This window comes from Euprymna scolopes, chromosome 33 (genome assembly GCF_053919585.1).
Source record: "Euprymna scolopes isolate OS-2025 chromosome 33, ASM5391958v1, whole genome shotgun sequence".
Lineage (NCBI taxonomy): Eukaryota > Metazoa > Mollusca > Cephalopoda > Sepiida > Sepiolidae > Euprymna > Euprymna scolopes.
The window spans coordinates 65,869,308-65,886,355 of NC_136514.1; the positions used below are offsets into that span (position 1 = coordinate 65,869,308).

Below are 17,048 nucleotides of genomic sequence, written 5' to 3' on the forward strand. Positions count from 1 at the left end.
GTCATCATCAAGTGGATGTGTGGCAGCAAACTAGACGAACGAATCCCTTTCATTGTATCAGAAGTTTGGTATTTTGAATGCAATATATTTTCAACATGTCAGGTGGTTTTGCCAAATACCATCTCCTGCAGCAACTCAATAACATACATGGATACCCCAGGCATGAGGGTGTGTGAAAGATCTGGCTTCAGTGTGCACAAAATGACTTGACTGCTTGCAACATCGCTGGTATTAATGTTATGGATCAGGCCATATGGAGAGCAAGCCTGAGACATTACCTAGTGTTGTGCCACAGTTACCGAGAGAGCAGGCCAATAAACATAACAGTGTGACGTCATTACCAGATCAACATGTAGGTAAAGGCATGAAGGTGCCTAAAGCTTCCGGTGTTCAACCATGTGATCATAAAATATATTTTTCATTGCCTTATATTTGTGGCTGTTATAATTATGTTTTTTATTCTCCTAAAGAGAAAAAAACAATTCTCCATTTGTATAATTATATAATTGCAATTATAATAATTGCACATTGGGATTATTTTAATCTAACAAAACATAACAGTAAGTGGATTGTTTTTGAATTTTTATATCTATCAAAGGAAGTCGAATATTTTATTTTATTTATTTATTTATTTAAACTGCAAAACAAACAATTTTTATATGAGAATATTTTTCAGTCCATTCTTTTAATAATAAAACTTTTCATCGAGTTTTTCAAATATTTTAAAGTTAGAAGCATTTTTCACAACAGTTTTTGTTTTATTTTTCTTGCTTTTTTTTTTTTTTGTTAAACTAAAACGATTTGTGAATTCAATATTTTAGCACCGGGCGTAATTTATTTCTTTGAAATTTATTTAAAACTTAAAAGTGTTTGTTTGTTTTATAACATTTTATCTGTAAATAATTTACATGACTGAAATGGGAAATACGAACACAAATTCATCTTAAAAATTCATTCACAAATCAGTTTTAATTAAAGTTTTGATATGAACTAAAAATAAAGACTACATTACATTTTAGTTAACATATTTCTTGTGTTTTATCTAATAAATAAATTTTGTACGCACCGTGCTGAAATAATAATGTTATTTAGAAAACCATTCTTAACAGGAGGGGGCTTTCTAACTATTATGCACTTTCACCTAATAATTTAATGAAAAAAAAAAGATACCATAAAAATTTAATTTAACTTGAAAATCCTGTCTAAAATATAGCATGGTGTGTACACTGCACAAGCACCATTATTATTATTATTATTATTATAACAACAACAACAACAACAACACCACCAACAACAATAAAAAAGGTACTTCATGGGGAATGCGGACTCTGCGTAAATGGGTTTAATTTAATTTAATGGTTGCTTCCTAAAAAGCGCATATGCAAAAGGTTTTCATTGGTTTATTTAATCATGAAAACTTTTTTCAAGGTATTATTTGAGGCAAAAAAAAAGGCCAAAAACATTATTTGAATATGTATGAAAAAATAAATGTAACAAAAATATGAAAATATTAGTGTGAAAAATATAATATAATAAAAATAAATTAAAACAAAATTAAATAAAAAAAAAACAAGCACGAAATAAAAGTATGAATCAAATTTAATTAAAGAAATAAAAAAAAATTCAAAAAATAAAATACGTACTCGATTACAAAAAAGAAAGTGAAAGAAAACCTAAGGGAGCAGCCATTAAATTAAAACACGTTTACGCAGGGTCCACGTTCCCCGTGAAGTGTCAAAAAAAACTGTAGATGACATCGACTGGCGCCACACCAACTAGTTGTGAAGGATCAGGGAGGATGGAAAGTCCGAGGTGGGAGTGCACTAATCAGACCTCCACTGGAAGTGTGCAGTTAAAATCTGGTACCTTGGAAAGGCATTTTGTCACTAAAACCCCAGGAAACACTAATGGCCAATGCCACCGAGAAATCAATGGCAAACAGCTGTTGCGATAACGTGCAATCATCTGCACGAGTGGTCAAGAGGTAGAGACTGGAAATCTGGGGAGACTTGTTGTCACGCAGTCTCCAGCGAATACCACAGATTACTGCCAGTGAGCGATCACTGATGATGGCCTGTTAGACAACTCCTAGTGAGTGAAATAATCATAATAATGTCCCCTCCCTAATTCACCACCACCTGTAGATGTTTACTATATTTTCTTAGTTTTTAACCAATCTTCACATAATAGTATGATTGTCTTTTAGTAATGTGTACTTCATTTATCTATTCATGTATTCTGCACTGATATGAAAATAAAAAGCGGAGTATAGGATTCCTAACCATGTAACTGATGAAAATATGCTACACATTTTGATGAAAAACATGGGGGAAAAATGAGCATAGAAGAACAGAAAACCAAAACTTTAACTGCAATTTCTGTATTAAAAGTAAAAATTATTTAAATATTTCAATATATAATCTTGTGGGGGAAATCCAGCTCCTCAATAAGGGGCACTCTGGATAGGAACAAAAATAAAAATTGTCTCAGTCATGAAGGATTTCTCTTCCACTGGTCGAGGATAGAAAAGGTGAATTGTAGCATCAGAACAGATACTACACTGTGATCTTGTCCTGAAGGCCAAGAAGTGTTTGTTTTATGTTTCTTTAATTGTTTGTTCCCTAAATTCATAATTAAGTTTTATCAGTATTAGATTGTATATTGCTTTAAAATTACGTAATTTTACATAGATAATATATATTTAGATAATCTATATATCTATAAAAACAGATGTGTGTGCCACAGACGATTTCTGATTGGTTAATCCAATAATCACATCTCCTAAAAAACTATGGTTCATAGGCTCTTAAATTTACCATAAAATATTATGGTCTTATTTATTGTTCATTTTGGAAGGGTTTATTTTTTTTCTAACTTGCCATTTACAAATTACAAAATTACGAAACTTACACCAGCAATCACAATCCAACCTCCGACACCAGGTCCGCCATTCTGGCGCTAGCCGCACACACGTACACACAACACGAAAACAAACGCTGGACAGATTATTAGTACTACTACTACTACTCAGCACACGCGCACACATACTCTTTAATACATGTTCTTTTGAAGAGACGATTTTTTTAAGCTGTTGACACACATGTTTTAAAAATCTAGCAAAAATTAATTTTCCTGAAATTTTTCAATATTTAAAAATAAATTATGCCGGCTGATAAAATTTTAAAACTTTTTTTTAAAGCTAGAAAGATAAAATTTAAAAATACTTATTTTTATATATATGTACACATAGATTCGAAAAAGTTATCAAAAAACAAATATATAACAAATAAATGTTATCAAAGGCAAGATAAGTTACTTTTCTACCAAACTGGATATATTTTTCGTGTTTTTATTCAATGTAACATGTTTATTCAGCTCGAAAACCATACAGTGTTTACCGATATATTGGAAAATTCAAGATGGCGCCTCACTCCCTCTTTAACACGGTAAGTATGGGAAAAGGTGTTATAAATAAAAAACTAGAAAAAATACTATTAAAAACCCGCCGAATATATGTCAAGCTATGTTACGGTAACATATATTGAGCGAGTTTTTAACAGTATTTTATTCAGTTTTTTATTTATAACACCTTTTCTCAAACTTACCGTGTTAAAGAGGGAGTCAGACGCCATCTTGAATTTTCCAATACATCGGTAAACACTGTATGTTTTTCGAGCTGAATAAACATGTTACATTGAATAAAAATACGAAAAATATATCCAGTTTGGTAGAAAACTAACTTATCTTGCCTTTGATAACATTTATTTATTATATATTTGTTTTTGGCAACTCTTTCGAATCTATGTGTACAGTAATACAAACCCATTAAAAATATTGTTTTTGATTTTGAAAAAATATTGTGGTTCATTTGTATTTAAAAATATTGTGGTTCATTTTGATTAAAAAATATTCATTTTGATTAAAAAAATATTCATTTTGATTTTAAAAAAATATTGTTCATTTTGATTAAAAAACATTCATTTTGATTTAAAAAAATTCATTTTGATTAAAAAAATAGTTTAATTTTAATATTTGTTTATTGTCTTAACTCATATCAAATGTTTTGCTTGTGTTCTGCTTCAAATATTCATAATCTTACATGCATAATTTTCATTTAATTATATTAAATAAACTTCAAGTTTACTACAAATCAAATCGTGTTCCTTCACTTTTTTAAAATGTAATTTATAAGTAATTAAAGAACGCATTCTAATCTTTAAAATCTATAATACAACGAAATATTCAATTGCTTATAATACTTAAACAAACAACTTGTGTTTTTTTTAAATTTTTTTATTATTAATATTAGATGAGTTTCAGTATAAATCATCGTGTTCTTTATTTCAATCCAATTTTGAAGTTTTGTAACGCTGTCTATAAAAATTACTGTTCATTATTGACAGTCTAAGAGTTCCACATATCTTGCTTGTTGGGACCTCGGCGATGACGTCATTTTTTCAGCTGGCCGGCCATCTTTATAACGAAGGCCACGCCACCATCCCCCCACCAAAAGGGGAAGCCTGGCAATTTCTCACCCAAAAGGGGGGAGCTTGGCAGTTTCTCCCCCCAAAGGAGGGAGCCGGTGTCCCCCCCAAGGGTGGGGGGGGGCGAAGAGGCCAGGAGGAGGTGACTTTTTTCTTTGAGGGGGGGGGGGAGAAGCCTCCAGGCACCCTCTTCCCTGAAGCGGGGAGGCCGGCACCAAACATGTAAATCCAGAGGGGTGACTTTTTTTGTTACCCCTCGGAGTGGGAAGGGGGCCGATCACCCAAGCAACGCCGGGTAACCCCTGCTAGTATATATTACATAGATAACATATATTTAGATAATATATATTACATAGATAACATATATTTAGATAATATATATTACATAGATAATATATATTTAGTTTCATTATTAAACGAATTGGGTTCCTTTCTTTTCTTTTTTAAAATGCTCTTTTTAAAAATGCTGTCATATAGTATCGACAGTAACAGTTCGACAAATCTTACCTACATTGCCTGCAGGCATTTTTCAGTTAACAGGCCTTCTATATCTCGGTGGCCGTGGTTGTGCACCCCAGAATCTGGGAGAATCATAGCACCTTAAATACCCAAAACCAAATTTTGTTAATAAAATGTATGTATATATACACACACACAGTTTTGTTGACAAAATGTATGCACACACACGCAGATAAATTTTGTTTATGAGTATTTATAACAACAATAACAAAAAGCCTTATTATTCATAAAACATTTTTTGTCCATACAAAACCAAAACAGATATTTTGAGCTCAATCAAATTTTCCTATTGATGAAGAAAAGATAAATGCATTATTACGAATTTGCCTTATAATGCTGACTATTATTTATGGGAAAACTCTTCATCAAAAAACATTAAAATGAAAACTTGTTTCTCATAAAGGGTTATTCCTCTCCAAAATATGCCATTCATTTTTTTACCTTCTGTAAATTTCACAATTACGATTAATGCATTTATTCTAAATAATGATTAAATTAAATAGAAACAGACATTATTTACAACAAAAAATTTCAAAGAATAAAATGAATTAAAATTTTAGTTTTAATTTTAGTGAATAACATTTTAGCATTTATTTTATGTGAAAAATTTCCTCAATTAACATTTTGCAATGTACATTCATTGAGAGAATATAATTTATAAAAGTTTAACAGCAAAAAATGTATATAAATTGGACTTACTTCTGTGCCCGTGAAGATGAGATGTGTATATTTCTCAGATTTTATGGAATCTTTAAATAAATAGAAAAATAAAATGATAATCAATTTAACTTGTTAGGAATATATATATAAGAATCACTTCAAAACAACTTAAAATTCATATTCATGAAGGCAGATAAAAACAAAATTTCTACAAACTCATAAAATAAAAATATAATAAATTGCTCAAACAAAATATTACAAAAAACTATAAAAAATAAACTTGGATATAATTAATGAAATACATCCATATAACAAATTTATATCTGACAAACTTGAAATTAGCAATAGACTGCACAAAAAAGAAGCATATATACTTCTTAAGGATCACAAATCTGACTTTGTGAATAACTCATCTACTAGGTTCATAAACCCCACCAGACCAGAAATTGGTAAAATAAGTAAGAAAATAAGTAGAAAGAATTAAAATGCAAATCAAAACTACTTATAAACTGAATCTATAGGTCAACACAGCTGAAACAATCAGTTGGTTCTCAAATATAAAAAAAAAAAAAAAGGAAAAACGCTCTTTCATACAATTTGACATAGAAAACTTTTATCCATCAATCACCAAAGAACTTTTTGAGGAAGTAATAAACTTTGCCACACTTCGTTTTTCAAACCTCCTTTAGCCTCCATCAAACTCCCTTCTGTCATATCAAACATGACATCCACAATTCTGAAAGTTTGTCATTAATCGAACATTATGAACATCCAACACAAGTTTAGAACTTTCTGTATAATTGTTGCGAAGAATCTCTCCAAAACAGTGTCATCAGTTCATATGCATCATTTTTTACAATGCCAGAAGATAAGAGTTTCTTGTTATTGTTAGTATTAACCCTGCAGTCCATCATATGAACTTTAGATATCTCATCCAGGCTGAAAATGAACCATTGAAGTATTTCATTGTGCATGTGTGATCATTAGCAGTTGACTGTGAATTTGCCTGTTCTAGGTGCCATTTTGATGTCTCCAACTAAGGACCAGTTCATTCCTGGGATTAACAATGCTACCTTCCAAACATATATTTTAGTTAAGGCTGGCCAGTTACCTACCATTGAAGCCGTTATAAAGCATGTAGAAGCAGCTCTCAGAGATCAGTCTCAGCTCAGTCACTCATCCGATGTTAATGCTGTTAAACTTGTCTCCAATTTTTGTCAAAATCAACTACACCCGCACTTCTGATCACAACAGTCCTGTCAAAGGTGGCCAACAATACCATGAGTAATGCTAGCACACGGTAGCACTGCTCATGGTATTGTTGGGTTGCCATTCTCATTGTTCTGCTTGGGGCCAAACCTGCTTTGCATGCCAAAGGCCAAACCACTCCAGGAACATCTGCAAATGCAAACTTACACAAATGCCTGAGAGCAATAGTCTGAGAGCCCACTTGCAGCTTAACAAAACGACTGATCTATGTCTGTCATCTGCGAAATCGAAGCATCAGTTAAGCTACATATAAAGATGGGGCAGCAAATGTCTTGGACATTTTCCTGATAGTGGAGCAAATATCTGCTGAGGCAGTTAGGACTGAATGAACCTGATGCTCCCTTGCTTAAAAAAGGTATTAACAGTCGGTGGGTCCACTCTCACATACAAAGGTTGGATCAATACCGAGTTCAATGGTGAGGGTCATCTCACTATTCAGCCTCTCTTCTTCTGTGACAAAGTTGATCGCCTCTACTTTAGCAGGGAAAGACGCTTAAGAGTTAACATCCTGCCAAGTAGTTATCCTCATTCAATGCATTCACCTCCTGTTGCTCAAGCAGTCCGGCTAGCTTGTCTCCCACCATTAGACAAACCAGCATACCTACCATTTGCACCAATTCCTGAAAATGTGGGTAAACTTGAGAAATTCATTCTCTAACAGTTCGCGAATAGTGCTTTCAGCTATTCAGCCAGACGCAGTCTCATATGCACAACATACCTCATACCCAGTACCACACCATTGGAAAGCGAAAGTGAAGGCAAATTTGGATTGGGATGCTGAACATGATAACATAACCCCTGTGCCAATTGGAATGCCAGTCACGTGGTGCAGTTCTATGGTTGTGATGGAAGCCCACGTTGCACCATTGATTTTCAAAAGTTCAACTCATAAACTCTTCATGAAACTTACACCACTATTCTTACTTGTATCTCAGATTCAGATCCGACCTAGAACAAAGGAGAGTGTATTTGATGCTGTTGACAGTTACGATTCTGTTGAACTCGCTCCTGAAAGCCAGCCCCTCACCATGTTCATTACTGAATGGGTAGGTATATGTGTACCCGAATGCCACAAGGATTTTCAGTTGCAGGTGATGCTTACATGTGCTGCTCTGATGAGATTCTGGCTCCAACGTCAAAATTAGTGATTTATTGATGACACACTTTTGTACGATATCACCAGAGGGACTTTTTGACCACACGTACTAACAATGGTATTGTTGCAAACAAAAAAAATGTTTTGTTTCTACCGAGATACAGTTGATTTTGCCAGTTTAACTATGTTTTAATTGAGCATTATCAACAACCTTGTTGAAATTCATTTTATTTTTACTTTTGGATATTTTTAACCTTATAGCATATATATATATATATATATATATATATATATATATATATATATATATATATATATATATATATATATATATATACACCCCGTGCCAGAATTATATGCAAATCGATATTTTTCTTCTAACTCCAATAGCACATTATATGGCACACTAACACAAGTGCAGATCTAAAATTATAAGCTAATCTGCACAGTAATAAACTATTGGCAGCCATTTTGGTGTTTTGCATTTTTTTCAGCATGCCAACTTTATATGTAAACCAATGCTAAAATGTGGTGAAGTGCTAAAAGATCATCAAAACATTGATTATTCTTGGAATGTGTAAATTGAGAACAACAATAATAAATATCTTATATAATTGCCGTTTTTATTGACATGAGCAAAAAGCCTTTGGTCCATTGAAGATGTCAAATTTCGATTTCATCTGATGTCTTTGGCAGCAGTCAGAATAGCATTCCAAAGGTCATCCTTGGAGTTGTACTGCCTTTCTCCGGAGTAAATATTTTGTTTTAAGATGCTCCACAGATTTTCGATGGGATTTAAATCTGGGGAATAGGTTGGCCATCACATTATTTTCCCATGTCTGCCAAAAACTCTCCAAACATTCAGTCGCTATCCTTGCAGAATGAGACGGTGCATTATCATGCATGAATACCATCATTTTCCGAAATGCCAAATTCTTCTTCTTGTGCCATGTTTCCAAGGGTTCCTTAATGAAGTCAATGTAGAGTTTGGCAGTAATTTTCACTCCATCTGCAACTCTGAATGATCCCACCAGCTCATTGACAATGATTGCAGCCCAGAACATCACACTACCACCTCCTTGTTGACGCCTGATCCTTTGGGGACGTAGACCCTCATTATGGTACCATCTTCCCCTCCACCCATCGGGTCCATCAAGAGTCGCTCAACACTCATCGATGAACAAAACAGTTTGAAAATTCACCTTCGTGTGATCTCTTGCCCACTCCATCCTCTTTTTCTTGTGGATATCCTTCAATTGAGGGCGGATTTCTCGCATTCCAAATTTTGCAATTGTCCTCAGGATATGGCAACGAGTTGATTTGGGCACATCAGGAACGTTAGCTTTTTCAAAAACTTGTTTGCTAGTTTCAAGTGGGTTACGGCGAGCTTCTCTCTTGATCTTGCTCATTGTTCGACGTGACAGATATGATTTCTTACAAATTTTCCTTTTGTCAGAACATCCGTTGCAAAGTTGAAGGTTAGTACAATATTTTTTCATTTGCAATTTCTAAGGTGGAAATCTTATTATGGAGCCTTTGAACAATTTTAGACTTCTCAGCTTGACTTAAAGCACCTTTACGTCCCATCTTGCATATAAAGTTGGCACGCTGAAAAAAAACTGCAAGTCACCAAAATGGCTGCCGTTTGCTCACTATTGCACAGATCAGCTTAAAATTTTATATTTGCGCATGCTTTAATATTGCAGTATAACATGCAAAGTTTCACGAATTTTCATCGAAAACTATCAGAGTTAGAACAAAAATATTGATTTACATATAATTCTGGCACGGGGTATATATATATATATATATATATATATATATACACACTGAGAGATAGAGAGAGGGCTTGGAAAGCAAAAGAGTGCCATTCAAGAAAGAATGGTTAAGAAAGGATAGGAAAACAAGGATATAAAATAACTAGACTGACCAAATGGATAAGAAATTACAAGGGTTCTTTTTCCAATTTGTTATGAAAATGAAGAATTTCAAACATTAAAAATAAGGATTATTCACCATTCAAAAATAGCAGACAGTGAATGCTAAAATATAGCAGAGCTCAGTTTGTCAAAAATTAGTCGGGTGAAACTCAATTTTTTTGTGGTATTTGTAAACATTGGTTACACAAGATAACAGATTGTTTGAGAGATAACTAATTTGTGTGCAAGAAGTGTACGACAACGGAGATAAATGATAACTCAGATGTGGGGAACATATATTTGGATTGTGAGACTATTGAGGTTCTCCAGAAGTTTTGTTGCCTTGGAGTACATGTAGGATCTGGTACTAGTACACTAGCAAGAATTAAAAGTGGTTGAAGTCAGTTCAGGAACTTCTATTACGAACCTGCAGGGCATTACTATTGTTGACAAAAGGAAAAGTTATCAGTGAGGATAGAGAATATCTATTGCATGGAGAGAAAATGATACAAGGAATGTGTAATGTGTTTCTTAGGTTTAAATGTAACGATTTAGAGGGAGATTAAATCTGAACAGAATTGGGAGACATGTGTGGAACAGGAGACTTTGTTGGTTTAGTCACATTGAAAGAATGGATGAGAGTACTTAGGTTAGCAGATATCAGTTGTAATGGTGGGATCAGTTGGCATGAGAAGGCCAACGAAAATAGGGAAGGAAGTGATAAGGATGTATTTTAGAAAAAGAGGGATAATAAATACCTGACCAGAGATAGAAATTCACTTCCAAACTAACCTAAGTTTATTCAAGGCTGCTATTAAAAAAAAAAAAAAGAAACATCTCAAATATTTACCCAAACTCTCTCCGTCATCCCAGAATAATTCTCCCTTTGATTTACCGTGAATGTCTGGAGCAACAAACAAACCAAATTTCTTCTTTCTCCTGAAAGAAAAATAATTTTGAAGTAGTTTATACTTTCTTGTTGAGAAGAGATAGAATGCACCAAAATAAAACTGATGTCACAAAAGAAATTTTAATAGGATAAATATTCAATTATTATTTTATTAAATGTGAGTCTTTCAGTTAAAATTAATTTATCTAACTACTCATATATTGAATTTGATTACTATATTTTTTTTTCTTTTTAATTGTAGTAAAACAAGTATAGAATCCCACCCCAAGAAAAGCAACAGAAAAAGTGGAAGTAGAAAAGCTGTATTGCTCAAAAGACATATTTCCTTCTTTTCTATTATAATTATTTTCTCATGCAAGTTTCCACTTTCAACAACATTTTAAAAAGTGAAAAGTTAAATTTTTTGTTCAAAATTGCAATCCATAAAACAGTTGAGGACAAATTGTCAGTTGGCAACAACAAATGTGATGAGAACATTACGTTCTATGCATAAAAATTGAAGATGGCCACCTGGTAGAAATCTGAATAAATTATAACCATTATTTTGGATTGCTAATCATTTGAAATCTGAAAATAATATAATCCTGATCCATGATGGTCAATCAGTAGAAATTTGAGGAAATTATAATGATTGCAATTTATATCTAAATGAGTTTTACATTTCAACTAGTTTGAGATTATTTTACGTTTCAAGGTTGTGGTATTATTTGTGCCTCTTTAGGATGTTTTGATTTGCAAAATGTATTGAATATATTCTTGTTACTGAGTTGTTGCAATTTTTTGTGGAAAGAGCTATTGATTATGAGTTTTAGATTAGTTAATGCTTATCAGGAATTAGATCTAGACTATATTGTATTTCCTTCCCTATCAACTGATATCTTTGAAGTAGTGTCGGACTATTAAATAAGGTTTAAATTGTTCTGAATTATAAAATCAATTAGGATGTAAGCAGGACAACCTTATTCATATTTTCTTTTGCCTTTCATCATTTTCTTTGCCAGCTATTCAATAATAAATAACAGATTTTTACTAAATAATAAAAAAGAAATGCATGCTTTTGTTGATGTCACATTTGATATGTATTTAACAAGATGTTCCACAAAAATGGTTCTCAATCAGATGTAAAAACGTACCCCACCCCGGTATGCCTCTCCTACTAAAGTTCTTGTCTATCTTTCTCCAATTTTTATTGTTTCTTCCAAGTTTTTATTTCATGTATTTACATTATATTACATTAGATTTTTGTCCTCAATTTCCAATACAATATTTGTCATTTATGATTTTATCCAATTTCATAATTGCTTATTTTTGTGTCACCCCTTCCCAAGATTCCAATTGTCCTATTGTTCCTTTGTCTGGTCATCAATTAATACTAATTTTAGTCAGGATTTTAATCACGTTAGTTCTGTAGAGAATATCTTTTGAATTATTTCAAGTGGGGTCTAATTTTTCCTTCTCTGCTTTTTGTTTAATTTTAACGTTTGTGTCAGTCTGATTAGAATTTCTAGAGTTTTCATTGGTTGATTTGCAAAAAGCCTTTTCTGTTATTGTGTTGTTTGCAGAGGAGTTTTTTGAGGGACAGTTTTAGGTTGATAGAAGTGTTTCATTTGCCAGGAATTTCTTTTGATTTCGTTAATAGTTTTCCATACAAGTGAAATTCAAAGGATATTAGATTTGGTTCTGTGAACTGAGTTTGTAAATGACATTTCTTCTTAATTAGTATTTCTACATTTTGCCATTTTTTTGCTATTCTTTTTATGAATTGATTAAATTGATGTTTGTGGTGTCGGAATCCGAATTTCTCTCAGCTGCTTTATTTCATATCTACCACTTAAATTCAATCACTATTGAGAAATGGTCGTTTTTACGTATATTCTTATATATTTCCAGGTGAAGTAAAAAAAAAAAAAATGTTGACAGAAGTTAGGTCAATTGCTGAATATATACCAGAGAATGGGAATAGGGGCGTTTCTGATTTCTCATTATGAAAACGTTGTTATTAATAGCTTTTTTTTTTTTTTTTTTTTTTTTTTTATTGATCTGGCCTTTTTTCTTTGTTGTTTCTTTTTTTGTTATTACATTTTCACCCAAAACAAGGCACATTGACACTTTGATGTAGGGGGGCTACTATCAGGGACCTAAGTTGCAGGGGTACTATGTAGGGAGTTTAGCAGCAAGATGTCTGTTCACATTGCACTTGAACTTTTGCATGTCAGTACAGTTAGGGAAGCAGAATTTCAAATTCCTGCAGTTCTGGAGAAGAAGTTATTAGAGTAAAAGGCTTTCTTACATCTAGGGATCTCAACTTTGCTGCTTGTCGGGTTTGTCGGAAGTATTTTCGTTGAGGGGGTACAAGGGCTTGTAGTTCATCAAACCATCCACGATTGAAATACTTGTAAAACAGGCAGAGGGATGTAACATTTTGTCGATGGGACAGGGGCTGAAGCTTAGATGACAGTTCAGGACCTATTAGGTTGGCGACTTTCTTTTGGACCCTGTCAAGGAGCGAAAGACTAGTAGCAGATGCACCAGCCCAAATATGACAGCAGTACTCCATACATGGGTGAATGGTGGCTTTGTAGAGGTACAGGATACTTTCAGGTATAAGTAACTTTCTAGCACAGTATAGAGAGCCAACCTTCTTTGCAGCAGCCTTGGCAATGATCTCGATGTATCTATTCCAACTCATGTTTCCTGTGAACATTAAGCCAAGGAGCTTGAATGAAGTGCTTTCAGGTAATGTATCGCTAGCCATAGCCATTGGTGGTTGGTAAAGTTTCATGTAATTATTAAAGGAAACAAGCTATGTCTTGGCAACGTTGAACATTATCATCCATTTTTGACCCCATTCCACTACAGACTGAAGAACTTTCTTTAGGGTTTCAGCCATTACCTTAGAGATGTGCTCGTTAGTTTTCCCCACGTGACTGCTATAGAGCGCGATGTCGTCGGCAAATATACCCATTTCAGAGACAATTTCATCAGATAGGTCATTTATGAATATCAGAAATATTAAAGGTCCAAGGATCGATCCGCATTTATATAAAATTTTTTGGGCATATGCCCATCAAGAACAACCTGGATTCTTCTCTCATTTAAAAAGGATCTAATTACGCTAAGCATTCGTCCAGTAATACCATAGGATTTTATTTTCATGAGAAGACCATCATGCCATACTCGGTCAAAAGCCTTAGATATATCTAGGACTACAGCCCTTCCCTCTCCTGTTTTATCCAGTACTTGGTATAATCATTCAGAGATTACAGTTAGAATATCTGCAGTAGAACGGGCTTGCCTAAATCCATATTGGTGGTCAGACAGAAGTTTAGCAGCTGTAAGGTGGTGGATTAGAGCTTGATTAATTAAGGACTCAAATATTTTGGTTGAAAAGAGGGAGGAGGCTAATTGGGCAATAATTTAACAGGTCAGTTCTTTCACCAGAGTTTTTGTAAACTGGTACCACAGAAGCAGTTTTCCAGTAGCCAGGAAAACAAGATTCGTTAAGGCATTTTTTAAAGAGTTTAGAGAGCACTAGAGCAATCTCAGTGGAGCATGCTTTTGAGGTGTCTAGGTTTTTTTTATAATATCATATACTTGAGAATGTGTGATTTTCAGATCATCTAGCATGGTTTCTGTCCAAAGAGAAAAATCAGGGAGGGAATGGCTTGCTGAGTCCAAGGTAGAGTTTGATGCAAACTGATAAGCAAGCATGTTAGCTTTCTCAGTTGCTGTGCAAACAACCTCATGATTGTTGGTTAGTGAGGGTATTGTTGATTGCCCATTATTTACTACACTATTGTAGATTTTCAAGAAATCACGAGTTCCTAATTTCTGTGCTTCAATGCATTTCCTGGTGGTTTCAATATGTAATATATTATCAATATATTATATAATATATTCACTCTTCGCTGTTGCTACTTCTTTTTTACAATTATTTCTAACTTCTATATACTTTTGTCTGTTTGTACAGGACTTATGCTGGATAAATCTATTCATGTTGCCTCTGAGCAATGGCAGCTGCGCATGTAGAAGTAAAGCATTGGGGAGGGTGGGGTTTACTATAGAACTTCCGTGTAGGAACGTATGCTTCAATTACTGCTTTGAACCATTCAGTGGTCTCATTTGCGCACTGTTCTGCTAGAAGAGAAAAGATATTTCTCCACTGCACGTCTCTGATATGATCTCCAATGACATCCCAGTCAGCCTTATTATTGTACCTTGTTGTTTTGAGCAGTGGCTCTTCAACTTGAAGTCGAGAGTTTAGAGTAATGTCTATCATTATCACAGCATGATCAGCATTCCCAAGTGGGCAATGAGCATTTGTCCTCAAGAACAGTTGTCAAAAATAGATCCAAAAGTGAGGCTTGCTGGTCCTGGTGATCTGCGAGACGGGTCGAGAATCTTACTGTCTGTGTTAATATAGCAAATATATAATATTATAATGTTAATATAGCAAATATATAATATTATAATGTTAATATAGCAAAGTTATGGATGATGCTTGCTGTCTCACTTTAGTCAGAGAAGCCAATTTCTGCGGTGGGCGTTAAAGTTACCAAATACATGTATTTGGACGTCAAGGGAGAGTGCTACGCCTATGCTGTCAGAGACATGATTGATTATAGTACAGTCTTGGGTTGATGGAGAGTGATAAAGAAAACACAGGTAGCTAACGCTATGTTGTAAAGTTAGTTTAAAGCACATGAAGGCCTGGTCACCTGATTCTAGTTTAGATTCTCTAGACATGGGAAGGTGTTACAAATACAGACTCCAAGTCCATGCATGTGTCTGTCAGAGTCCTTACGACAAAGTGGAAGATAACCAGACATGTTAAATATGTTAGATGGGATGGAGGAGTGCAGGTTAGTTTCACTTAGTGCTAAGACACCCAGGGAGTTTGCTAGGAGAAATGAATCTACATCATCTAAGTTAGTTTTAAGTCCTCGGATATTTGTAAATGCAAGTATCAAGGGAGGAGGCAAATGTTTTCAGTGTGTGTCTGGTTTGAACGTTTTTTTCGATTGAGCTGTCATTTCATTTTATTTCATAGTTTTAGATCTAGGGTGAGGTGCTAGGCAAAACGGATGTGCATAGCCACCATCATGCAACACGAGTAGACCATCAGCCAGCTCTTCATCCACAGGAATGCCCACCAAAGATGAGTGCAGGGTTCCTTTCCATGCACGACATGGCACTACAAGCAACCCAATATTATACAACTGATGATAGAGCAGCCACTCTAAGTACTACCAAAGAGTTAGGGCTCCTGTACTGTCATTCGGAAACAGCAAATCAGAGTTTTCCTTCTTCTAGATGGATGATCTGATCAGATCTATGGACCCATCAGCACCGAGAGGATTATCTCCACGCCTGGTTTCAAAGCCAGGTATTTAGGATTAATAGAGTTAATATCAAAGAATTAGCATTTAGTTTGAAGTTACACTCCTCAGAATAGGATTTAGATTGGAAGATGTGATTACGTTTTGAACGGAGGTATGTATGAGTATGAAGTGTAGATTTGAGGTTAATATCTACTAGGGAAAAAGAAAAAAAAAAGAAAGAAAGATCAAATATGGTTTTTAGATTAATTAGAAAATCATAGTAAAGGGTTGGGGTGTGTTTCGAAATGTGCTTAGGTGTTTTCATGTAAAGATAATCACCAGTATGTTTCCCATCTAAGTGAAAGAAAGTTTGCTAGTTAATATAGACCACTTATAGTCTAGGCACAAACTGTGGCTAATAGGTATCTATTTTATAGATATTCTATCGAGTATAAATATAGGTTAAGCTAATGCATGCCTTAGCAATAGAATTCTATAGATGTTTAGTATTTATCAATTTTTAAAGAGGTCAGCCTCCTATTGTACGTTCAAAGTATGTGATTTTACATCATCTTGGGGAGAAGAGCAATTGCTATTCCACCCACTTGGAACAGGAGAGATGATATACTTACAAGAATACAGCATTAATATACAATATAGATATACAGGGATTTGGGGAGATTTTTGGAGTATAAGGGTTTTTAATGTTTTCATGCAAAACAGACATAGGCTTGTCTTGGAGGAAAAGTATTATCCCTTTAAAGCAGACATTTAAAAATAACATTTGCGCCAGTTATTTTAGTAACATACATCAGTAACAATATACATGTGGTCAGTTTAGGTCTTATATTTAAACATTACACTTAGTCA

General features: G+C 34.0%; 1 protein-coding gene across 1 annotated transcript in view; it reads right to left on the minus strand.

Annotated features, from left to right (window-relative positions):
* The window catches only part of LOC145258281 (lysosomal alpha-glucosidase-like), a 432,680-nt gene that overhangs the window by 15,519 nt on the left and 400,113 nt on the right, over window positions 1–17,048 (minus strand). Inside the window, exons 16-17 of the mRNA XM_080116285.1 lie at window positions 10,798–10,886; window positions 5,703–5,752 (exon numbers count right to left, since the gene is read on the minus strand). Coding sequence (XP_079972411.1) covers window positions 5,703–5,752; window positions 10,798–10,886 — 139 coding nt within the window. The remainder of the gene's footprint in view (window positions 1–5,702; window positions 5,753–10,797; window positions 10,887–17,048) is intronic.